Raw genomic sequence first — 23087 nt, forward strand, 5'->3', positions numbered from 1 at the left:
AATACCTTTCATGTTGTACTGAAATCATTTTACTGAGTGTCCCATGCTGGTAATTAAACTTTCCAGCATTCCTTCAACAGACTCTGCTTTGTTTTGCTAAGCCCTTATTGGTCCCCTCTATCCTCTCGGATCCTGTCTATAAGCTTAATAGTGCTTTTGTTTAAGGAAACTGCTTCCTATCTCATATTACAGTTGTAACTCTGTCAGCCAGGCCTGGTGGCACAAACCTATGACACTGAGTCAGGAGGAGGCTCTGAGTTGAGAGACGCCTAGGCTATAGGTTGTGGTCATGCTGGCCTGAGTAATTAGTGAGACCTTGTCTCAAAATAAAGTAAAATGCGGCTGAGGGCTCTAATTCAAGCGGCAGATTTCTTACCTAGCATGTGCAGGCCCACCCTGGATTTAGTTTACAGCATTGCAAAACCAAGTGGAAATTCTCCAGTGCACCTTCAATAAATGAGAAATTCAGCACAGTGGTTCGCTCGGGGTCAGTCTGGCTGCACTCAGATCTCTGGCAGTCATACCCTGTTCCTGTCTGCTCATTTGACCTCAGAACATTTCTTAAGAGGCTCTTTTGTAAGCTGTTAGGATGTTTTGTAACACCTATTATCTTTAATATGGTCCCTGCTTTTTGTTAACCAGTCTCTTCCTGCCAGTCTGCCTTCCTTTTTCTTTTGAGATGAGTTCATGTGAAAGAAGGAAGGCATCCTTCCAGGTCCTAGGCTCAAGCAGTCCTCCTGCCTAGATGGAACTATGCGAGTATGCCAGCTTGCTGGGCTAAATTTTCCTTCCCTGGTGCTAGTGAGTGAACCTAGGGACTTAAACATGTAGGGCAAGTGTCATACTACTAAGCAACATGCCCAGCCTTGTTCAGTTGTTTGGAGACAAGGTCTCTATATAGTCCTGGCAGTCCTAGAGCTCATTATGTAGAGTAGATTTGTCTTGAACTCAGAGAGCCTCCTGCCTCTGTCTCCAAATGCTGGTATTAAAAGCGTGTCCCACCATGCCTTGCTAAGTGTTTTGTTTTGTTTTTTATTTTTTATTCTCTTTGTGCATATATATTCACACAAAAAGAATACACAGTTATTAGATGCTTAAGGCATGAAAGAATTGAATTCATCTACTTTCGTACTTCATGTAGTTTTATTTTAAACAGTGGTAACCTGTACTTATTGCAGTAAGGGTATGTATACTTCACATTGTCATTTCACTGTCTGTGCTTAGCCTTGGGTGGGCCATTCATGTGTAATACAGTTACCAAAGATGAGAAATAGAGCCTTTGATGGTGAGACTATAAAGTTGATCAGCCTGAGTTTTCCTTTCTCCCACACTCTAAGGATAAAAGCTAGTACTAAAATTGCTAATTGTTCTTTTTCTCTGACTCAACAGGGAACCTCAGTGCTATCCTCAAAGAGTTGGCTGCCGAACTGACTGCCCCTGATACCCAAGCAGCAGCATCTACATGTTTACTTCCAGCCCTTTGTCACCCAGATGACCTTTTGATATTAAGTCCTTTGCTGCAAGAGACTGACCATAGGTTTATTGAAGAACAGGTATAGTGGTTTTAGAATAATTCTTGAGGAGGTTTTGTCTTGAATGATTTTCAACCGTTACTTCCTTTTTTCCCCCATCTAGCTCCTGCTTGGTAATGGTGTTGCTTGTGGAAGTCTAGAATACGACCCTTACTCTATCTATGAGAAGGATGTAGAAGGAGACTCTGTGCCTAAGCCCCTACCCCCTGTATTGTCAGTTATTAGCTCTGCATCCAAGCTCTTCGGGGTTGTCTGTGCTAATGTGGAGGAAGCTCAGAGGTAAGTAAGTCTCTTCAGTAACTGATTTCTGAAGTCTATTCTGTCTAATAAACACATTGCTGGTGGGCAGGAGGGGTGCCTTCAGATGACCTCATTAGCCTAAGACTATCACCTGGGATAGGTGAGGTAAAGTCTGTTTTCATGTTGCTAATATTGATAAGAAATTACTAAATGTAACCAGGTAGTGGTGGAACATGCCTTTAATTCCAGCACTCAGGAGGCAGAAGCAGGCAGATCTCTGTGAGTTCAAGACCAGCCTGGTCTACAAGAGCTAATTCCAGGACAGCCTCCAAAGCCACAGAAACTCTGTCTTGAAACGCCCCCCCCCACAAAAAAAAAAAAAAAAAGGAAATTACTAAATGCATCTGCCATAATCCCAGCACACTGGAAGAGGAGGTTTTGAAAATACCAAAGGCTAATGGATGATTTCTTAATTAAAGTATCCATTCTTAGCCACTATGGTGGTGCGGGCTTGTAATCCCAGCACGGAAAGGCTGAGGCAGAATAATTTTCAGTACCAGTGGAGCATGAGCTAGACAGGGAGGCCCTCCCCATTCCCCAAAATACCAAACAGAATGAAAAAGGAAAAGTAATGTTTCAAAGCTTTTTATTGTTACTGTGATGGCTGTTTGTTTGAACGGTTTAAAAGAAAGCTTTTAAAAAATTATTCTAATGGCTCAGCAGTTAAGAGCACTGGTTGCTCTTCCAGAGGACCCGGATTCAATTCCCACATGGCAGCTCATGGCTGTTTATGACTCCAGTTCCAGGGGATCTGAAACCCTCACACCAATGTACATTTAAAAAAAAAAAAAAAGTGAGAGAGATTATTCTAAGTTTGAAATAAATTTAATGTGTTTATGTATTCATAATTGAAATTATTGGGACCAGAAAGATGCTCAGAGATTAAGAATGCTTATTACCCTATTAGAGGACCAGAGTTTGGATCACAGCAGCCACATTAAAGGCTCACAAACACTGTAACTCCAGCCCCAGAAGTCTGAAGTCTGTTTCTGGCTTTCTTGCCTGCACACACATGCATACCTGAACTCACAGGCAAGACACATGCAAACACATAAAAATAAAATACATTTTACATGTTGGCAGTTTGAGGACAGTTTGCAAGAGTCAGTTCTGTCCTTCCACCATGTGGGACTGAGGGATTGAACTTGGTTTCTCAGACTTGGTGGCAGGCACCTCTACTCACTGGACCATTTTATTCCCTCAACCTTCTTTTTTAAAAAATCTATTATTATTATTATTTCCTTTAGTTAGTTAGTTATGGGTGAGACATATGGGAATCAGTTTCTCTCCTTCTACCATGTGGGTTTCTGGTGTCAAAGTAAAGATAACAAACTTTACAGCAAGTGCCTTTATCTGTTGTTTACCTCATGGGCTCGAAATTTTCTTTTAAACTAGGCAATTCTCTATATTCTGACCATAGAAATCTAAAAGTAAGAAAAGTTTGCATGGGTAATATTTTTCATAAAGCAATGTTTTCTTCTCTGCTGCTGGAATGGCCCTTAATAAAAACGTTTTTCCTATTGGTTATGATGAGTCTTTTTTTCTTAAACTGTTCATAGGTGTTGGATAACAGTTACTCACCTTAGTAGCTGCCACAAAACAAAGTAACAGGAGAATCAGCAGAGGTGTTCAGCTGCTCTGCGCTGACTTGGCCTTAGGGTCTTAGCTGTGTTTAACTCTTGTGGCTCTTGATTTCAGGTTTCAGATCCTGGAGCAGCTTTTGAACAGCATAAAGCACACCAAAGGAGCTCGTCAGCAGGCGGTTCAGTTGCACATTGTTTGTGCTGTCTCTAACTTACTGAAGGTAATTTTACTCAAGTTCTACTTGCTATTTTGAAATTAAATGAGTTTGTAACTAAGTAGGTTTTATGCTGATGCTTCTAGAGAAATTTATTATTAATTTTTCTTGATTTCTGATGAAAATGTCTCAGGATTGAGAGTTGTCCTTTATTTTTCTCCATATAAAATTTGTTAGCATCTGACCATGGCTTAGTACCATGCCTTAACTAACTAAACCTGATATTCTAGGACAGGCATCTGTGGACCAAATCCAACTGTGCCCTTACAATGTCTTACTGTTTCTCAGCAAAATATGATCGTGTTTACTAGTCATTTGTTTTATGGACATTGTGAGTAGTGATTTCTGGGTTCTGTGTTTGTTTTTTTAAGTGATGAACTTACTTGATTGTAAGAATATATATTCCAAACTAGATCACAAAATTTTCTGTAATTATACATTTTAATTGTTTTCATGTACTGTAGTATGTGGCTGGCTCTAAACGAAGTTTAGGTCCCGAAGTAAGAAGACTTGTCCTAACACTAGTGCTGGGAGCCCTTGAAAGTCCCAACCCCCTTTTGAGATGTGCGGCTTCGGAAGCATGGGCTAGATTGGCCCAAGTGGTTGATGATGGAGTTTTTACGGCTGGATTAGCCCAAGTTAGCTTTGACAAGTAAGTGAATTTCTTAGTGTTCATGGGCTGTTAACAGAAAGGGATATAGTTTGCTGTTTATTGGAAGTAGTAAGAATGTTGTTCTGCAATTTAAAAAAGAAAACTTGATAATATAGATGTCTTCAGATGAAGAAAACCCTCTTGGTCTGAAAAATGATCGCTATTATATGGATGTTATAGTTGGTTATATATAGTCATATATATAGTCAATAAGTAGACTCTAGGCTGGTGGGGCAGTTGTGTCATGTAAAGTACATATGAGAAGTAGCCTAAGCAGTCTGTAGGAAGGGAAAGCTATAGACTGCAGACCTCAAGACCTCCGTAGCTTTAGAGGGTCAGTCCTTTTAGCCAGTTGTCTCAAACTGTTCTGAAGAGGTGTTCAGTAATATGGTCCTACTTATTTAAGACTGTTAAAGGGAAAGGACTATAAATTTGAATATAATACTAAAACAATTACAAAGTCCATGATGATACCCAGTGTGGTAGCACATACTCATTCTCAAGAAACAGAAACAAAATTGCCACTGGTTTTCTTTCAGACCAGCCTGAGACATAGCAAGACTGTGTCTCCCAAAAAGTGCATGCTTATAGGTTTAATGTAAACACAATCAATTGGGTAGTAGTTGTGGTAATATGAGTACTTTGGCCCTGGTTCGAATCTCATCTCTACCAGATTATTCTGTGATACTCCAGCTGTTCTTTTGAAATCACCTGTAAAATACATCAGTGATATCATGACCACAGGGCTGTTAGGAGGAACGAAGAGCTGAAGTGCCTGGATAGCACATACGACATTCCCAGTAAATAATAACTTCTCTTATAGTTTTAGTATCAAAGTTCTTGAATTGAAGTGAGGGAATTAAAATGTATCCTAATAATAAAATAGTATTAGTGCCAACCCTATAAATTACATGTGTATGCATGTACATGTCACATACAGTGTATATTTGTATATATCATATGTAGTAAGTGTGAATATATGTCATGTATAATATATATGCTAAATAGTATATGTATATCTCTGAAATGGTATGGTAAGAAAATGGTAGGGTGTGGTGATGCACACCTTTAGTCCCAACACTTAAAGGCAGAAGCAGGTAGATCTCTGTATGTTCAAAGCTAGTCTGATTTATATAGTGAGTCTCTCTCTCTCTCTCTCTCTCTCTCTCTCTCTCTCTCTCTCTCTCTCTCTCTCTCTCTCTCTGGAGGGGGAGGAGTGGCTTTTGGAGACAGGGTTTCTTCATGTAGCCTTGGCTGTCCTGGAACTAGCTTGTAGGCTAACCCTGAGTACTAGGATTAAATGTATATATCACTGCCGCCCAGCTTGAGACCCTGTTTTTAAATTTTTTTAAAAAGGAAAATGAAATGTCTTAGGGTCTCAATTGCAATGAAGAGACACCATGAGCATGTCAGCTCTTATAAAGGAAAACATTTAATTGGATGGCATACAGTTTCAAAGATTTAGTTCATTATTACATGGTGGGACGTGGTGGTATGCAGACAGATATGGTGCTAAATCGGTAGCTAAGAGCCCTCTTCTTGCACAGGCAACAGGAAGTGATATCTCTCAGTGGCCATGGCTTGAGCATATATGATACTTCAAAACCCGCCTGCATAGTGACATACTTCTAACAAGGCCATGCCTCCTAATAATGGCACTCCCTTTGGGGGCCATTTTCCTTTAGACCACCATAAGAAAGATACCTTTCTATTTTTTTTTAACTATTCTTATGAAAAGTTTTGCCTATGTAGCAAGTTACATGTATAGAAATATGTTTATTTTTCATGTATTATGTAAGCGGTGCACATGTATGTTTGGTTACTCATGTATGTGTGTAAATGCATATGTATATTCAAGGATATATATATATATATATATATATATATATATATATATATATATATATATGGGTGTTCATGTATGTGTGGTCGTATTCAAGTATGTGTGTGGGTCTTTGTGTACCACAGCATGCATGTGTGTGCATGTGGAACTCAGAAGACAATTTACGGAAACAGACCCTCTCATTCCATAGATTGAGTCCTAGGCTTAGACATAGGTAGTCAGCCCTCACAAGTTTTGTTTAGGTTTATCTTTTTTGTCCTTTTTTTATTTCTATAATTGCAGATTGAAGTCAGCAAGAGATGTGGTTACCAGAACGGGCCACTCACTGGCTCTAGGATCCCTGCATAGGTACTTAGGGGGCATAGGTCCTCAGCACTTGAGTTCTTGTATTGGAGTCCTTTATACTTTGTCTCAGGACAGCACTTCTCCTGATGTGCAGGTGAGTCTCCTCATGTGACACCATCCTTAAAGTCTGTGACTTGTCTGTAATTCAGATTCTGCTTTTACTGACAACTAATACTCCATGTTAAACGGCAAAACTGTTGTTCAGTTTGATAGATTTTAAAAATTCCAGCTCTCTTCCACTCATACTCAGAGTGCCTAAAGTCAGTCACATTCAGTATCTTTTCTGCAGAATGGATCATTACACTGATAGCACCTGGGCTTGTTAGGCACTAGGCACTGTGCAGTGCTCTTCTAAACACACTGGCATAGTTGGTTTGACCAGTATAACATACATTTGTGTGTGTTATCTTTTTCTATCAATTTCACCCTTCCTCTGACATCTTAATCAAATCTAGAGTGATTTCTAGTCTCCTAATGGTTTGTTTTGTTTTGTTTTTTTGAGGCAAGGTTTCTCTGTGTAGCCCTGGCTGTCCTGGAACTTGCTCTGTAAAACAGGTTGGCCTAGAACTCAGAGATCTGCCTGCCTCTGCCTGCCAAGTACTGGGATTAAAGGTGTGTAAGGGCACACCTGGCTGTGTTTGTTTTTTAAGACCATACTCCATTCATATATCCTTAGAATTTTTTGTTGTTGTTGTTGTTTCTTTTTGTTTACAGTAGTCTTACTACATAGTTCTGACCGGCCTCAAACTTGTAATCAATTATGCTGCCTCAGCCTCCTAAGTATTCTATTTTGCTTATTTTCCTTATCTCTTCCCACTTGTACATATGTCCCTAATTTTTTTACAGTAGCCTCCTAAAGGACCTTACTGTTTTTTAATTATTTTCTTTCCAATCCTTTCTAAATGTGAAACCAGATTTGTTTAAAATGTTTTATTTTACAATCTTAACAAACTGAAGAGTTTGTTAAGCTTCCCGTGGTTTGTTGGTTTGATTTGGTTTGTTTTGTTTTTTGTTTTGTTTTGTTTTTTCAGGTGGGGATTGAACCCAGGGCTTGTGTATGCCAGCAGCCAAGCCCTCTACCAATGGCCCACATCCCTAGACTCTTGTTACCTTTAGATGGGGACACGCTAAGTTTCCCAGCCTGGCTTTGAACTTGTTACTGAGGCTCACCTCACTGCCTGAACCACCAGAAAAACTGAATTTACAGGCTTGTGCCAACACCCTGGCATTTTGTTTCATTTTACTTTGTCTTGTTTTTATTTTGGGGGTATTATTTTACTGTGTAGCCCAGGATAGCATCAAACTTAGGCTCCTCCTGCACCACCATGCCCCTCCTAAGCAGCTTCCCAGCTGACCCAAGACTCACCTCTGCTACCGTCCCCTCAAAACTGACTTCTGTAGATGACCTGCCTGCTTTGCTCCTGTCACTCTCTTCAAGTTTTCCCCTTTGTTCTTCCTCCTCTTATCTGATAACCCAAATACTGTGTGTTAATTTTATATCATGATTGCTTTGTTGTGACATTTTTCAATTTTCACACGTGTATATAATGTATGTTGATCATCTTCATTCCCCTTTACCATCTCTTGTCCCTCTCATGTCTTCCTCCTCTTCTTTCTTCTTCCTCTTTCTTCTTCATAACCCAATGAGTTTGATTAGGGTTGTAGGCAGGAATAGGATGAGGGTTGTTAGAGAAGGATGAGTACCTTTCCACTGGGGTAAAGTGTCTTTTCCTCCCCAGTGTCAGCTGCCTATAGAGACTCTGGCAGGATGAGAGGTCCAATTTAACTGTCTCATCAGATTTCAACATCTGTACTCTAGTTAGATTACCATATTTTGTATAGAATTCTCCACATCATCTAATGCTTAGCTGAATTGACTTAAACTTTCCATTTTTCATCCATCTATGTAGCCAAAGCTGATCTTGAACTGGTCCTCCTTGCCTCCTCCAAGTGCTGTAGTTACAGATATGTGTACCACATCCAAGTCTTCAACCATCTTTAATTATAGTACTTTGCCAAGCATAGTGCTGTGCACCTCTAATCTTGGTGCTGGATCATGAGTTACAGGCCAACTTGGACTATATAGAATTTAAGGCCATCCTAGCAGCAAGACTCTCTAAAAAACACCAAAACACAAAGATCCAGGCTCCATAGCAGTTGCTTAGGTAGAAGAATTATGGATATAAGGCCTGCCTGGGCTACAGAATGAGTTCAAGGCCTACCAGAGCAACTTTGTGAGACCCTGAGTCAAAGAGAAAAAAGAAAAAAGTTTAGAGATGTAGCCCATTCCTTGAGTGCCTGTCTAATATTCATGAGGTCCTAAATCCAGTCCCTAGTATTACCACAAGAAGTAATAATATTATGTGTTTTATCTGTTAGAATCCTTTCACTCTTTCAAAATATCTGTTCTAATGTACATAGTTTTATACCCATTTTATAGTGTTTATTGATTAATCTAAATGCTTGGGGGGGGGATTTTTCGTGACAGGGTTTCTCTGTGGAGGCTGTCCTGGAACTAGCTCTTGTAGACCAGGCTGGTCTCGAACTCACAGAGATCCACCTGTCTCTGCCTCCCGAGTGCTGGGATTAAAGGCGTGCGCCACCAACGCCCGGCTCTAAACGCTTTTTTGATGACTTCTATCATCAAACTCCAGTCATCTTTGGGCTATGTACAGCTTGTCAGTAGAGTGCATTTGTGCATAGCTCATTGATAGATAGAATGCGACTGTGTACGTCATTGGTAGAGGGCATCTCTGTAGAGCTCATCAGTAGAGTGCACCTGTGCATATCATTGGTCAAGTGCATCTATGTACAACTCCATTATAGCTCATTGATAGATAGAGGGCATCTACGTACATCATCGGTAGAGGGCATGTATATCCAGCTTATCAATAGAGTGCATCCATATCCTACACAAAAGAAAGCTGAGTCTTGATGGGTTGCTCTTATCTCCCAGCTAACTGCTAGGAACTCATTATTTTTGTAGCATTTAGGCTTTGTAAGAAATACACATCAAATTGACTTGATGATGGAGGGAGAAATGTCTTGTTCACATCTAACAGAACTCTTTGTGCACTTCATGTAATGGGACAGTCAAGCATTCACAAAAGTAGAAAAATCTGTGGTGTACCTATTTCCTTATAATTCAGCTTCAGAAGTTAGCAGGACAAGGCCATTTTTGGTTCCCCTAAACTAGAATATGCATTGTTATTTGTTTTTTGGTTTGTGTGTGTTTTGTTTTGTTTTGTTTTTTTTTTTGGTTTATTTGAGACAGGGTTTCTCTGTCGCTTTGGAGGCTGTCCAGAGCCTCTCTTTGAAGATCAGGCTGGCCTCTGTCTCCCAAGTGTTGGGATTAAAGGCATGTGCCACCAACGCCCAGCTGAATATGCATTGTTATATGTAAAGGTATTACACCACTTATAGTGTACATATCTATAAAGAAAATACATAGACTGAAAAACCATCACAGGCACCTGGATCAAGAAGCTAAACATGGCATGCCCTGGGCACTCTGTTGATGCTCTTATGCTGTCTTATAGTGAACTGCCTGTACCACAGAGGTAACTACTGCCCTGTGTGAGACAGTACAGACTAGGTTTATTGCCTCTTATATTTTGCATAAATGAAATTATACAGAGTATACTTTCTGTTGTCCAGCTTTCTTCATTCATTTTTATTATTTATATGAATAGTAAACAAACTAGATTTATTCAAGCTGCTAGCTAAATTTTCATTGTCTTTGGTATTCTTACTGCTCAGCTATCTCTAGATAGATCATTCTGAATTTGATAACTGTCTGAATTGGATTCATATTTGATATTTAGTTTTATTTATTTATTTATTTGGTTTTTCGAGACAGGGTTTCTCTGTGTCTTTGGCGGCTGTCCTGGAACTTGCTCTTGTAGACCAGGCTGCTCTCGAACTCACAGAGATCCACCTGCCTCTGCCTCCCAAGCGCTGGGATTAAAGGCGTGTGCCACCAACACCCGGCTTCATATTTGATATTTAAAGATAAGGATTTTCTTGGCTAGAAAGATGGCTCAGTGGTTAAGAGCAATTTTTTTTCTTTCAGTTCCCACCACTCACAACCATCTGTAACTCTAGTTCTAAGGGACCCAACACCCTCTTCTGGCCTCTGTGGTCACCAGGCATGTATGTGGTGCCCATACACACATGTACACAAAACATTCATACACATGGTATAAAAAAAAATAATGTTCTTTAAAAGGATTTTCTTTTTTTAGGATGTATTTATTATGTATACAGTGGTCTGTTACAATAAACCTGCCACCTGCTTGAGTTCTGTCTGCCACGTGAATGGCCAAAATAATACTCAGAGACGTATATTAGGTACAAATGCTGCTTGGCCAATGACTAGGATTTCTCATCTGCTAGCTCAGTCTTAATTATCATACATCCATATATTTTATAAGATATAAAATATATCTTCCCGGGATGAGGACGCCTTCCGCTGGCGTCCTCATCCCGGGGATCACATGATGGCTCTGGAGGAAGAGAGAAGGGGCCCACTTCCCTCTTGCCCTTGTTTATATATGAGTCTCCCTGCTATGTCACTTCCTGTGGATAACCACTTCTTTACTACATTTCCCAGAATCTTCCTTGACTAATTTGCTGCCTCACTGGCCAAACAGTACTTTACTTATCATCCAGTAAGACAAACACATACACAGAAGCACTTCCCCCATCAGTGCTCTCTCTGCATGTGCCTGCATGCCAGAAGAGGGCACCAGATCTCATTACAAATCATTGTAAGTCACCATATGGTTGCTGGGAATTGAACTCAGGACCTCTGGAAGAGAAGTTAGTGCTCTTAACCTCTGAGCCATTGGATTTTCTTAAACTTGTAGGGTTCACTTAATCTCTTTCCAAATTAGTAGTGATGACACATCCATTTTTTAATTCCCAGTGTTTTGTTTTGTTTTGTTTTGTTTTTCTTTTCGAGACAGGGTTTCTCTGTGTATAACCTTGGATGTCCTGGAACTCACTCTGTAAATGAGGCTGGCCTCAGACTCACAGAGATCTCTGCCTGCCTCTGTCTCCCAAGTGCTGGGATTAAAGGCATGTGCTACCACTTCCCAGTTCCAGTACTTTTTAATTTGCTAAACAAAGACCAGTTTAGTGTCTTTTTTGTGTTTTGTGATGCAGCTGTGACCTGTTTATTTCCTTTCTGTCTTTACAGACCTGGGCGCTTCATTCCCTGTCCCTGATCATTGACTCTGCTGGTGCACTCTACCACGTACATGTGGAGCCTACCCTGTCCCTCGTTACCATGTTGTTGTTAAATGTGCCTCCAACTCATGCCGAAGTTCACCAGAGTCTTGGCCGCTGCTTGAACGCCCTTATTACCACATTAGGTCCAGAGCTACAAGGTGTGCAAAGGCTGCTTTCATGATGTTTTAACATGAAGATACACAAGTTCACGTATTAGTCTCTGTGCTTAGCATAGCAGGGGTTCAGTATGTCTTGTTAAATGAAGGTTTCAGTTCAGCCAGCCTGGCGTCTCCTACCTTGAAAAGATGAAAGTGTCATATTTAGAGAGATGGGATGTACCTAAATAATTGAAGTGGCAGACATGAAGTACAGTAGCATAAAGAACTCTGCTCTCCAAGAAATAAATAAATCCCAAGTTTCAAATAGTCAGACTGCTTCAAATCACATGGTATATGATTATAATATATGCAAATAACCCTCAAATAATACCAGCAGAGCTAAGTTGATCGGCAATGTCTAATTCTACTTTTTACCAAATTTTACTTTTCATGAATATTTAATAAAACTTGTAAATAAACACTTCATTTAGAACAAGCTAATTAGGCTGATGAGATGGCTCAGTAAGCAAAGGCACTTCTTGCCAAACCTAACAACCTGACTGTGAGCCCTTGGATTCATTTGGTGTGAAGAGAGAAGGAACTCCTGCCAGCTTGTCCTCTGGCCTCCATACACTTGCTGTTACATGCTCATCCATACACACAAAATAAGTAAAGAGTAACTTTTTAAAAGGCTTAAGAACAAAATAATTATCAGCGTGTCACCTTACTATTCTTCCCCTGCACTCTGTGTGTGTGTGAGAGTACACGTGTGTGCATGCACCCATGTGAGAGACACAAAGGCCTCCCGTATGTTAAACATATGCTTAGCCACTGACCCATGTCCCAGACCATGTCTCTGCTTTTGTGGTATAAGTTTTGATTTGACAAATCTATGAAATGATTTCAATGAATTTTAAAGGCTTATATATGTTTAAAGACTAATGGTTTTTATAGGCCAATGTTAAAAGCTCTGGCTTTTAATAATTTCAGGTAACAATACTTCGGTGTCCACCTTAAGGACTTCGTGTCTGCTGGGTTGTGCGGTGATGCAAGATAACCCAGGCTGCCTGGTTCAGGCTCAGGCCATCTCTTGCCTTCAGCAGCTTCACATGTTTGCTCCACGACATGTCAACTTGTCTAGCCTGGTCAGCTGCCTCTGTGTGAGTATGAAAGCATAAGTGAGTTCCTAGTTTCTGAGACTTGAATTTATTCTAGCTTATTTTCTAGGTTATGTAAAAATTATGCTATATGTATGACTTTTCTTTTAGTCTGTTTTAGAAAGGGGAAGGACCACTTTCATGTATCTACCTCTAAGCCTGTCATACACAGGTTCATTTTTTTCTGTTAGTGTTGACCATAAATCCTGGAGTATTTATTCATGAACTGGGACACTTACTGAGTACTTATACTCTTGAAGTCTCTGTGTAAGTGCTGGTGGACCTTTAAGTGTTTTGTGTGGTCCTATCTGTTTTCCTTCTTCTCCTGCTCTAATTACATCAAAAGTTCTGCACAGATGGATAAAGGAGAGTTAGAGGTTGCTTAGTGGGTAAGGGTGCTTGCTATGTGAGCATGAGGATGTGAGTTCAGCTCACAGCACCCACATAAAAGCATATTTACAGCTAGGGTATAGAGACAGGTAGGTCCTGGGAGCTCACAGGCCAACCAGTGACATTGAAATATCAACGTCTAGGCTCAGTTGAGTCTCAAGGGAATAAGGCACAAAACAGTAGAGTAGGACAGTGGAAGCCATCTTGTAACCTCCACGGCTCTTGCAGTGGCATGCCCACCATACACTCTCTGACACGAACACATACACAGAGAGAGAGAATGTGAAATTAAAATGCCTTTCCTTAACATTTGTGTGTAACACATTAATATCTGGGTCTTTATAATGTATCTAACAAATGTAGAAAAAGTAAGCTAGCCAACCAGAAGTTCTGATCAATTGGTTCATAAACCATCTTCACTTTTCCGATTTTCTTTGGCATGACCAGTGTCTGTCTAGACTTGCCTCAAAAATTGAGCTCCAACATATCTATAAATGTGGTCCAACACAAAATCGTAAACCTACGTAAAATGTTACTTGTAGGTTCTTTTTGTTGTTGGGTGTTTGTTGTTGTTTTGTTTTTAACTTGATTGTGTGGTTCACCAGCATGAATGTTATAGGTGATGTGTCACAATGTCAACCTGTTGGACAAACGAGTAGGCAGGCCTTTAACTTTAAAGCCTGAGGCAAAATATGTAGTGTTTCAGAGCTTAAAAGATACATCCAAAACTGTCACATTATCCCATCTTTTGTAGAATGATGTTTGTATCACTAAAGCCAGTCTTTAAAAGATAGTCTGAGGACCACAGCATCAAGCAACTTAGTGAATGTAGTCGTAGTCATGGCTTAGTGTAATCTCCTCTCTCCTGAATTCCTTGCCCAGTTGCCATCTTCACCATATTATTACTGCCCTTGTAAGTTTTATGGCCTGATCATAGCCATACTTTTATCACTCCCTAGTTGTGTAGTCTCCTATAACCTCTTCTGGGCTAGGCTACTTCATTTGTTAAATCAAGGATCACACAGATGCTGGATGTAGTGACACATAAACCACACATTAAAATAGCATTGACTAAGCAGTACATAATAATAATTATTGATGCTAATTGCCATATAAAACCTTTAAAACATGATATAGCTAGCTATGAGTTGAGTCTGTTGTGTGTTAGGGGGAAAAGATTTTTATATTCATCACTCAAAGGCAATTTCTCCCAAGATATTAATTTCTACATTTAAAGAATTTTTGCAGAACTCAGTTACTGAAAAAATATCCATTCTACTGCAAGTTGCTCTGACTTTAAGAAAATAGTAGTGCTGCTGTATTTAAATGGAGAGTAAGTCTCCCTACCAGATACATGAACTCACTTACTGAAGTTTACTAAGTAAGAAACAGAATAAGATTAGCGTCCACTAATCCATGACAAATAAGACCTCATCAGGCTTATTACTTTTTTCCTTTCTCATGCCAAAAAAAAGGATACATATGAAAAAACAGTCTGTTACATTTAAAATAGAAATTATATTTTAAAATGGTTTTCATTATATTACACTAGAGTATTTTAATAATTTAATTAGCAATTTATTCTAAATTTATAGATTGAGTTTATTATATTTTATAGTATTTCCCTAAGTAAAGAAATTGTGTGTCTTCATTGGGCAAGAATCATACACTAAAGGCTCCCTGCTAACTTCACGCTATCCTGCTTCTGTCTGAACTTGAACTTAGTGACACTAGCACTTCTGAGCACTCTGTTTTAAAATCAAAAAATCTATAATTAATGTGTTCTGATGTGAATTGTAAGCACAGTGCAGCTTGCTCCTCCCACAGATGTATCTCCTGGGCCTGCTTTGGATCTGGGGCATAATAAGAACTTTGGGGAACGCCTCATTAGTCAAGTGGACATTCAGTCCTTGCCTGGTTCTTTACATCCTGAAATCTCTAATTCATCTATTTTCAAGATATTAGCTCAACTCTTATCAAGTTAAAAAACAAAATGTTTGTAACTATCCTTTTTAAATTGACGCTAAGCCAACTTGAAGGATAACTCTCAGCCTTTATATTTGAACGCTTAGCTGATTGTTGTCATAGTCGTCCTAATATTTATCTTTTGATTTTGTCGTGACTGGTCTGTCATTTGTTTTTTGTGCAGGAGATCTTGTTGGATAATTCTGTGTTGGTAGGTCCCTGACCCCTGACTCCTAACTTTGTTGAGGTTTGCAGTGCTGTTTTTTTCATATTATTTTTGGTTGCAGATGTTTTCCTCTGCATCTCTGTTTAAGCTAACCATTAATGCACAATCCAGTATGCATAGCATGTTTCTTGGTGTTTATTTAATAATGGTGTCAACAAATCCTTTCTAACCTTCTCCAGCTGGTGCACTTGCTCCTTGCACTAAATTTTGCAATATTTTAATTTAACATATTCATTTCAGAAAGAAATTACACTTATGGTTTTATTTGATGTCTGTGTTTTGCCTGCTTTGTTTGCCTGCTTTAACTCAGCCTATACTCCTTTTCCCAATTGACATGCTGGAGAATGACACGGACATGTGAAGCCTCCCATTTGCTCTGTGTGACAGCCCCCAACCTCTTTTACCAAGCACATGAAGAGTATTTCTAAGCATGCTTTTTTTTTTTTTTTTTTTTTTTTTAAGGATTGTTTTACTGATGAATGCTGCACCTTCCTTGTGTTACGTGCTTGTAAAACTCCAATCAAAATAACTAATATAGTATTCATTTTCATTTAAATTTTTCATGTAGAATGCTGTTTTTAATCATTGATGTTAACTACAACAATAATCTTGGGCTCAAGCAGACTTGCTCTTTATGTTTACTTCTGTGTGATACTAGTTCCTAATAATAGAAGTCTTAAACCTGACTGGTGGCATTACCTTGAGGAGTCTGTGAATGTCATTCTTCTCCACTTTTAAGTTTGAAACATGGATGTCTAATAACACATACTTACAAAGCAGATCCCATCTTGTGTTTCACTAATACCCTACCTAATATCTTCTGCTTCCAAATGAAGAACCTGCCCTTTTTGCATGCGTTCCCTATACAGTGGACAATACCTGCCACCACCCATTTTGATTTCCTTAGAATTTAGCCTCACTTTCTGTAACAAGTTCACCTACTGCAGGTCCTGTTTTTCTCAGATATAACAGATCAACAGATCTCCATCAGAACTATGCCATGTTTGTCAAGTTTTAACTTGAAAATCACTGTGACAATTTATAGTAAGCTAAAGTGAAGCTCTGTAGAAAACGCATGTGAGGTTTTGCGTTCCATCCTTCCACTCATCAAAAGAAACATATAAATTATTGTAGACTGTACCAAATTGGTCTTTGTTATCCTAGTTAAAGGGAAAATAAATTTTATATCTAAATTTTATATTGCTTAGGAGATCATTAAGTGAGACTTTGTATTGTGGTAGTAGTATATGTCTATAATCAGGAGGCTGAGACAGGAAAATTTTGAGTTTAAGGCCAGCCTGGGCTACATCGAAAAATTCCTACTCAGAGAACAAAAATTAGCTTGGTGGTGGTGGTGCAGCCTTTAATCCCAGCACTCAGGAAGTAGAGAGAGGTGGATCTCTGAGTTCGAAGCCAGCCTGCTCTACAGGACGCCCAGGGTTACACAGAGAAACTCTGTCTCATAATAATAATAATAATAATAATAATAATAATAATAATAATGAGAAATTTGTATCTGGAAACTTCTGACTTAGAATTGATTATGTGAAATATACTGCCAAGCCTATCATTTGCTATATAGGTAAAGCTGCTGCCAAAGCCATTGTGATTTGCATGTGTTACATGTAGACATGTGTTACATGTATGTAAAAGCTGCTGTTCTTTAGTATCACTAAAGAATGTTCTTGAGAAGCTGGAAAGGTGGCTGCCGTACCAGGGACCTGAGTTCAATCAATTCCCAGCATCCACATGGCAGTCACAACTGTCTGTAACTCCAGTTCCAGGAGTCCCAACACCCTCACACAGACATGTATGCCGGCAAAACACCAGTGCATATAAAATAAATCATTTTTTAAAATGATTTTTTTAATTTAAAGAATGTTTCTGATAATTTTTCTCAGTGAAATTTATTTGAAAGTATACTTTCCCTGCAATCTTCCAAGTAAAATAACTGTTGTGAGGAGCCACACCGTAAGTCACTGAGTCTTTGAGTGTCCCTGGTTGTGGCACCTGTGGCCAGCTCTTGGCAGTAGTTCTATGGAAGCTAAGATCCAGAGAGGCTAACCACCTTGCCTGAGGACACACAGCCAGCAAGTGATAGATGGAGGGTTCGCACTGAGACTTCTAACTAGGGCTTCCAGCTGAACCCGAACATCACCTACATCACCGTAGTGTTCATTTCATAGAGAACCATGAGCATAATTGCATGAGTACAATGTGTAAGTCCTTTCAGTTGTTTCTTTTATCCTAAAACTATTTTTTCCAAATTCTTTGTATTCTAACTTTGTCAAAACTTTTGCTTGTTGGTGTGTATATATAATACATAATTTAGTATGCATATTGTTCCTTAAGCTGTTTCCAGTTGCAATTTTAAATGTATTCTAGAACAGTTGAAAAGTTTCACTGTATTTGATAAATTGTGTCCAGCTAAATAGAATCAGGAGAATGTCCAGTGACTATGTACTAAGTGCCACCAAGAGTCTTATATGTATTAGACCTAGTGAGTGCCACCAAGAATCTTAGCTTTCATTCCCCAAATCTCATCTTTCAGGTGAATCTTTGTAGCCCCTACCTGTTGCTGAGAAGAGCAGTTCTGGCTTGTTTGCGGCAGCTGGTGCAGAGAGAAGCAGCTGAAGTTTCAGAGCATGCTGTCCTGCTAGCCAGGGACAGCAGGGACCTGGCTGCAGGTAATTCTTCTCTTCAGTATTAAGAATTTCCATATATACATGAGTTTTTAAATGATGAGTGTCTTAGTTAGAGTTTCTATTGCTATGAAGAGATACCATGACCACAGAAACATTTAATTGAGGTGGTTTGATTACAGTTCCGAGGTTCAGTCCATTATCATCATGAAGGGGAGCCCGGCAGCGTGCAGGCAGACATAGTGCTAGAGAAGTAGCTGGGAGTCCTACATCTTGCAGGCAGCAAGTGGTCTGAGACACTGGCCGGTGTCTTGAGCATATATGAGACCTCAAAGCCTGCCTTTGAGTGACAGCAACACACTTTCTCCAACAAGACCACACTCCTAATAGTGCTACTCCCTTTGGGGGCCATTTTCTTTTAAACCACCACAACTTGTAAAGGCTGGACAGTGGTGGCAAATGCCTTTCATCCCAGCAGTCAGCAGGCAGAAGCCGATACATTTCTGAGTTTGAGGCCAGCCTGGTCTACAGAGAAGTTCCAGGACAGCCAGGGATATACAGAAAAACCCTGTCTTGGGAAACAAAAACAAAAAACAACCACCAAAAAAGATGTGTAAAGGTTAACATAGGGTATTGAAACCCACTAAAAACTTAACCCCTAACAGTTACCATTTCACCTTGTGACAACAGTAGCTTAGAGCAATGATTTTCAAATTGAGGCACTATCCACCTCATGTGAGAACTTCTTAGAAATGCCTATTAGTTCTTACCACAGCTCTGAACTTGAAATCTGGGCATCAAAGCCCAGTGAGCTGTGTTTACAACCCTTCATTGATAGTTGAAGGATTCTGTTCACAGCAGCAGGGTGTCTGAGCAAAAGATACTTGCTGCCAAGCTTGATGGCCTGTGTTTGATCCTCAGAACTCATGCAGTGGAAGGAAAGACTGAGTGCCGCAAATTGCCCTTTGCCTGCCACACATGCATGGTTGTGCCCAAACACCACTAGGCAGACAAACATTTGAAGAATTTGTAAAAGGAATTAGGTTTAGTCCTAAAGTAATTTTTCATATATGCTTGCCTTCCACCAAAATAACATTTTAATAAAATGGAGATGAATCCTACTACTTGTTTTTTTGTTTTTTGGTTTTTTTTTTTGGTTTTTTTTTTTGGTTTTGTTTTTCGAGACATGGTTTCTCTGTGTAGCTTTGGAGCCTATCCTGGTACTCGCTCTGGATACCAGACCAGGCTGGTCTTGAACTCACAGAGATCTGCCTGCCTCTGCCTCCTGAGTGCTGGGATTAAAGGTGTGCGCCACCAACACTCAGCTAATCCTACTACTTGTTAAAAGACTTTTTTTTGTTGGTTCCTTCTCCATTGTCGAGTGTAATTCAACAGTACTTACAAAAATTTGTGTTTTTTTTTTTAATTATGCATATAGGTGTGTGCCTGCATTGGGTTGTTTGCACATGTGGGTGCAGGAACCTGAGGAGTTAAGACATCATATTCCTTGGCAGTAGAATCATAGGTGGTTGGGAACAAACCCAGGTCCTCTAGAAGAGCAGCAAATGCTCTGAACTACAGAGCCATTTCTATAGCCCCAGTAAAATTTAAATATATATCTAGTTTTAGTTTGTACAGTGCTAAGAATAGCAGCCAGGGCCTCAGGCATTCTAGGCAAGTGCTCTATCACTAAGCCACATTCTTGACCCATATCCCTCCATTTTAAAACTGATGAAAGTAATTCAAACTTCATGTAATTTTGACTATAAGTCACAGAGTTACCATATTCTTGTATATATAAGTCACAGCTTTTGCAAAGCTTCCCAGATTAAAGCTTTAACTAAAGAGTTAAAAAAAAAATTACTCCAGACAATGGTGGCACAAGCCTTTAGTCCCAGCACTCGGGAGGCAGAGGCAGGCGGATCTCTGTGAGTTCAAGACCAGCCTGGTCTACAAGAGCTCGTTTTAGGACAGCCTCCAAAGCCACAGAGAAACCCTGTCTTGAAAAACCAAAAAAAAAAAAAAGAAAAGAAAAAGAAAAAGAGTTTTAAAAAATTACATCTAATAGGTGTTATTAATGGAGTGTCAAAATTTGTTAGAAATGATACTGCCTCTTGGCCTTTTAGATCAGATAAAGTAAAATAGATAGATAGATAGATAGATAGATAGATAGATAGATAGATAGATAGATAGATAGATAGATAGTTTGGCCAGGCTTTAATCCCAGCACTGGGTAGGCAGAGGCAGGCAGATCTCTATGAGTTCAAGGCCAGCCTGGTCTACAGAGTGAGTTCCAGGACAACCTCCAAAGCAATACAGAGAAACCCTGTCAACAAAAAACAAACAAACAAAAAAAATAGTTTGACAATATTTATTAAAATCATCAATTCACAGTATTTTTATTTCTTCATTTATTAAGTTCATGTTTCTGCATGGATTTATGTATAGTATATGAGTGCAAAAGATGGGAGGCCGAAAGAGGATGTCAGATTCCCTAGAACTAGAGTTACAGGTGGCTGTGACCCATCAAGTGGGTGCTGGGAACTGATCCTGGTCCTCGCCAAGTCAGTCTGAGACATCTCTCTAGCCCCCACAAATTTAAGAGAGAACTGGTAGGGTTTTTTAAACAGTAGTCCTTTATGTAATGACTGTGTATGTGTACACAGCATGCTGTGACCATTTTGCCAGTCCCTTCTCTTTTCTTCCTTTGAGTTTTGCCCACTAATAGTTGCCTTCCTGCCAGGTGGTGGCACACACCTTAAATCCCAGTACTCAGGAGGAAGCAGCAGGTTGATCTCTGTGAGTTTGAGGCCAGCCTGGTCTACAGAGGGTGTTCCAGGACAGTCAGAACTGTTATATAAAGAAACCCTGTCTTAAAAAAAACAAAAACAAAAACAAAAAGTTGACTTCATAACTATTCTCTCTTCTACTTCTGTGTGCGTGTGTACATAACTCAACACTTCTTTTTTTAAGATTTATATTTATTAATTATGTATACAGCATTCTGCCTCCATGTATGCTTCATACCAAAAGAGGGCACCAGATCTCATTATAGATGGTTGTGAGCCACCATGTGGTTGCTGGGAATTGAACTCAGGACCTCTGGAAGAGCAGTTGGTGCTCTTCAGCTCTAAGCCATCTCTCCAGCTCCATAACTCAACACTTCTAAGAACATGTTTATACCACCAATACATAAAGCAATAGACACGGATAATTTTGATTATAAACAAAAATTTAAAAATTCCTTTGGGGAAAGGTCTGATGGTATTACAAGATTATTGTGAGTTCTTTGTTACTTAGGTCATGTGCTTTCTTCTTGCCAGATACTAACATCAGAGAAGTGGGCCTTGAAGGGGCACTGCTGGCCTTACTAGATAAAGAAACAGACAAAAGCCTCTGCCAGGATATCAGAGAGACCTTACATCATATGCTGACATCTATGGCAGTGGAAAAGCTCTCCCTTTGGTTAAAGCTTTGTAAAGATGTGCTTGCTGCATCGGCTGGTGAGTACTGGGAATGGCCAGTTACAGTAGTAAAATCAGAAGAAACCTAGTAGGAAATAGTCTGCCATTGACAACTGGTTCACTTTATCTGTTTATTTTTAATTATTGTGAGGTCATTGCTTTCTTCAAATGAAGATTCTATGTCTGTATCTTATTAGAATTCTTTTGAATTTACACAACATAAATGTAAGATTAGGTTGTTTTTTTCTTCATCTTATTTTTTTCTGTAACAATTCTTTTTTGTCATTAGAACAGGCTTTGTAAACAGGCTGGCCTCAAACTCAGAGCTCTACCTGCCTCTGCCTCCTATCACTGGGTTAAAGGTGTGTGTCACCATGCCCAGCAACTCTTTTTGCTTTTTGAGACAGAATTTTACGTTCCACAGGCAGGCTTTAATCTATATGGCCCAGAATGACCTTGAACTCCTCACCTGCCTCCACCTCCCACATACAGGTTATAGGAGTGCACCACCATGCCCAGTTCTTCTATAATGAACCACATAAAATCCAGAGTTACAGTATAAAAGGCATAACTTATACTTTCTCTTGGGGTTTTTTTGCTATGAAGAGACACCATGACCACAACAACTCTTATAAAGGAAAACATTTATTTGGGGCTGCCTTACAGTTCAGAAGTTTAGTCCATTATCATGGCAGGAAGCATGGCAGTGCATAGGCAGACATGGTGCTAGAGAAGGAGCTAAGAGTTCTACATCTTAAACCACAGGCAGCAGAAGGAGACTGTGCTACACTGGGTATAACTTGAGCACATGAGACCTCCAAGCAGTTCCTTCAACAAGACCACACCTACTCCAATAAGGCCACACCATCTAATAGGCCACTCTCTATGGGCCTATAGTGGCCATTTTCTTTCAAACCATCACCTAGTTAAACCATTTCTTTGCACGTATTATAAATGATTGAGAGGTTGCTATATGTCATCATAATAGAAAAGTTACCATAGTTGACATTGTGTGATGCTGAGGCCTTGCACTGTACAATGAGGTAACAGTACCAATACCCAATTGTAGTTGTTGGAATTTTTGTTTGTTTTTTGTTTGTTTTACTATTTACTCTTTGGGGGACCTGCCACCAAGCTCCCAAATAAATCACATGGAGAATTATTCTTTCTTATAAATGTCCAGCCTTAGCTTGTCTTGTTTCTAGCCAGCTTTTCTTAAATTAGCCTGAATACCTTTTGCCTCTGGACTTTTACTTTTTTTATTCTATATACCTTTTCTTTACTTCTCATTCCATGTCTGGCTGTGTGGCTGGGTGTGGCCCCCACTGTCCTCCTCCATCATCTCTTGCTCCTCCATCTTCCCAGATTTCTCCTATTCTCTCTGTCTGCCAGTCCTGCCTATCCTTTCTCCTGCCTCGCTATTGGCCATTCAGCTCTTTATTA

The 23087-nt window shown here is 39.6% G+C and overlaps 1 protein-coding gene across 7 annotated transcripts in view; it reads left to right on the plus strand.

Annotated features, from left to right (window-relative positions):
- Positions 1–23087, plus strand: part of Heatr5a (HEAT repeat containing 5A) — a 106843-nt gene that overhangs the window by 48645 nt on the left and 35111 nt on the right. For 5 of the 7 annotated variants that reach the window (XM_027416306.2, XM_027416309.2, XM_027416307.1 and 2 more), the window contains 10 exons: positions 1390–1553; positions 1636–1811; positions 3531–3636; positions 4095–4282; positions 6408–6564; positions 11671–11860; positions 12791–12960; positions 15497–15523; positions 18090–18225; positions 21504–21683. In XM_027416306.2, coding sequence (XP_027272107.1) covers positions 1390–1553; positions 1636–1811; positions 3531–3636; positions 4095–4282; positions 6408–6564; positions 11671–11860; positions 12791–12960; positions 15497–15523; positions 18090–18225; positions 21504–21683 — 1494 coding nt within the window. The remainder of the gene's footprint in view (positions 1–1389; positions 1554–1635; positions 1812–3530; positions 3637–4094; positions 4283–6407; positions 6565–11670; positions 11861–12790; positions 12961–15496; positions 15524–18089; positions 18226–21503; positions 21684–23087) is intronic. The other 2 variants (XM_027416310.2, XM_027416311.2) reach the window with 1 other exon arrangement.

Source organism: Cricetulus griseus, chromosome 5 (genome assembly GCF_003668045.3).
Source record: "Cricetulus griseus strain 17A/GY chromosome 5, alternate assembly CriGri-PICRH-1.0, whole genome shotgun sequence".
In the NCBI taxonomy this organism is placed as follows: domain Eukaryota; kingdom Metazoa; phylum Chordata; class Mammalia; order Rodentia; family Cricetidae; genus Cricetulus; species Cricetulus griseus.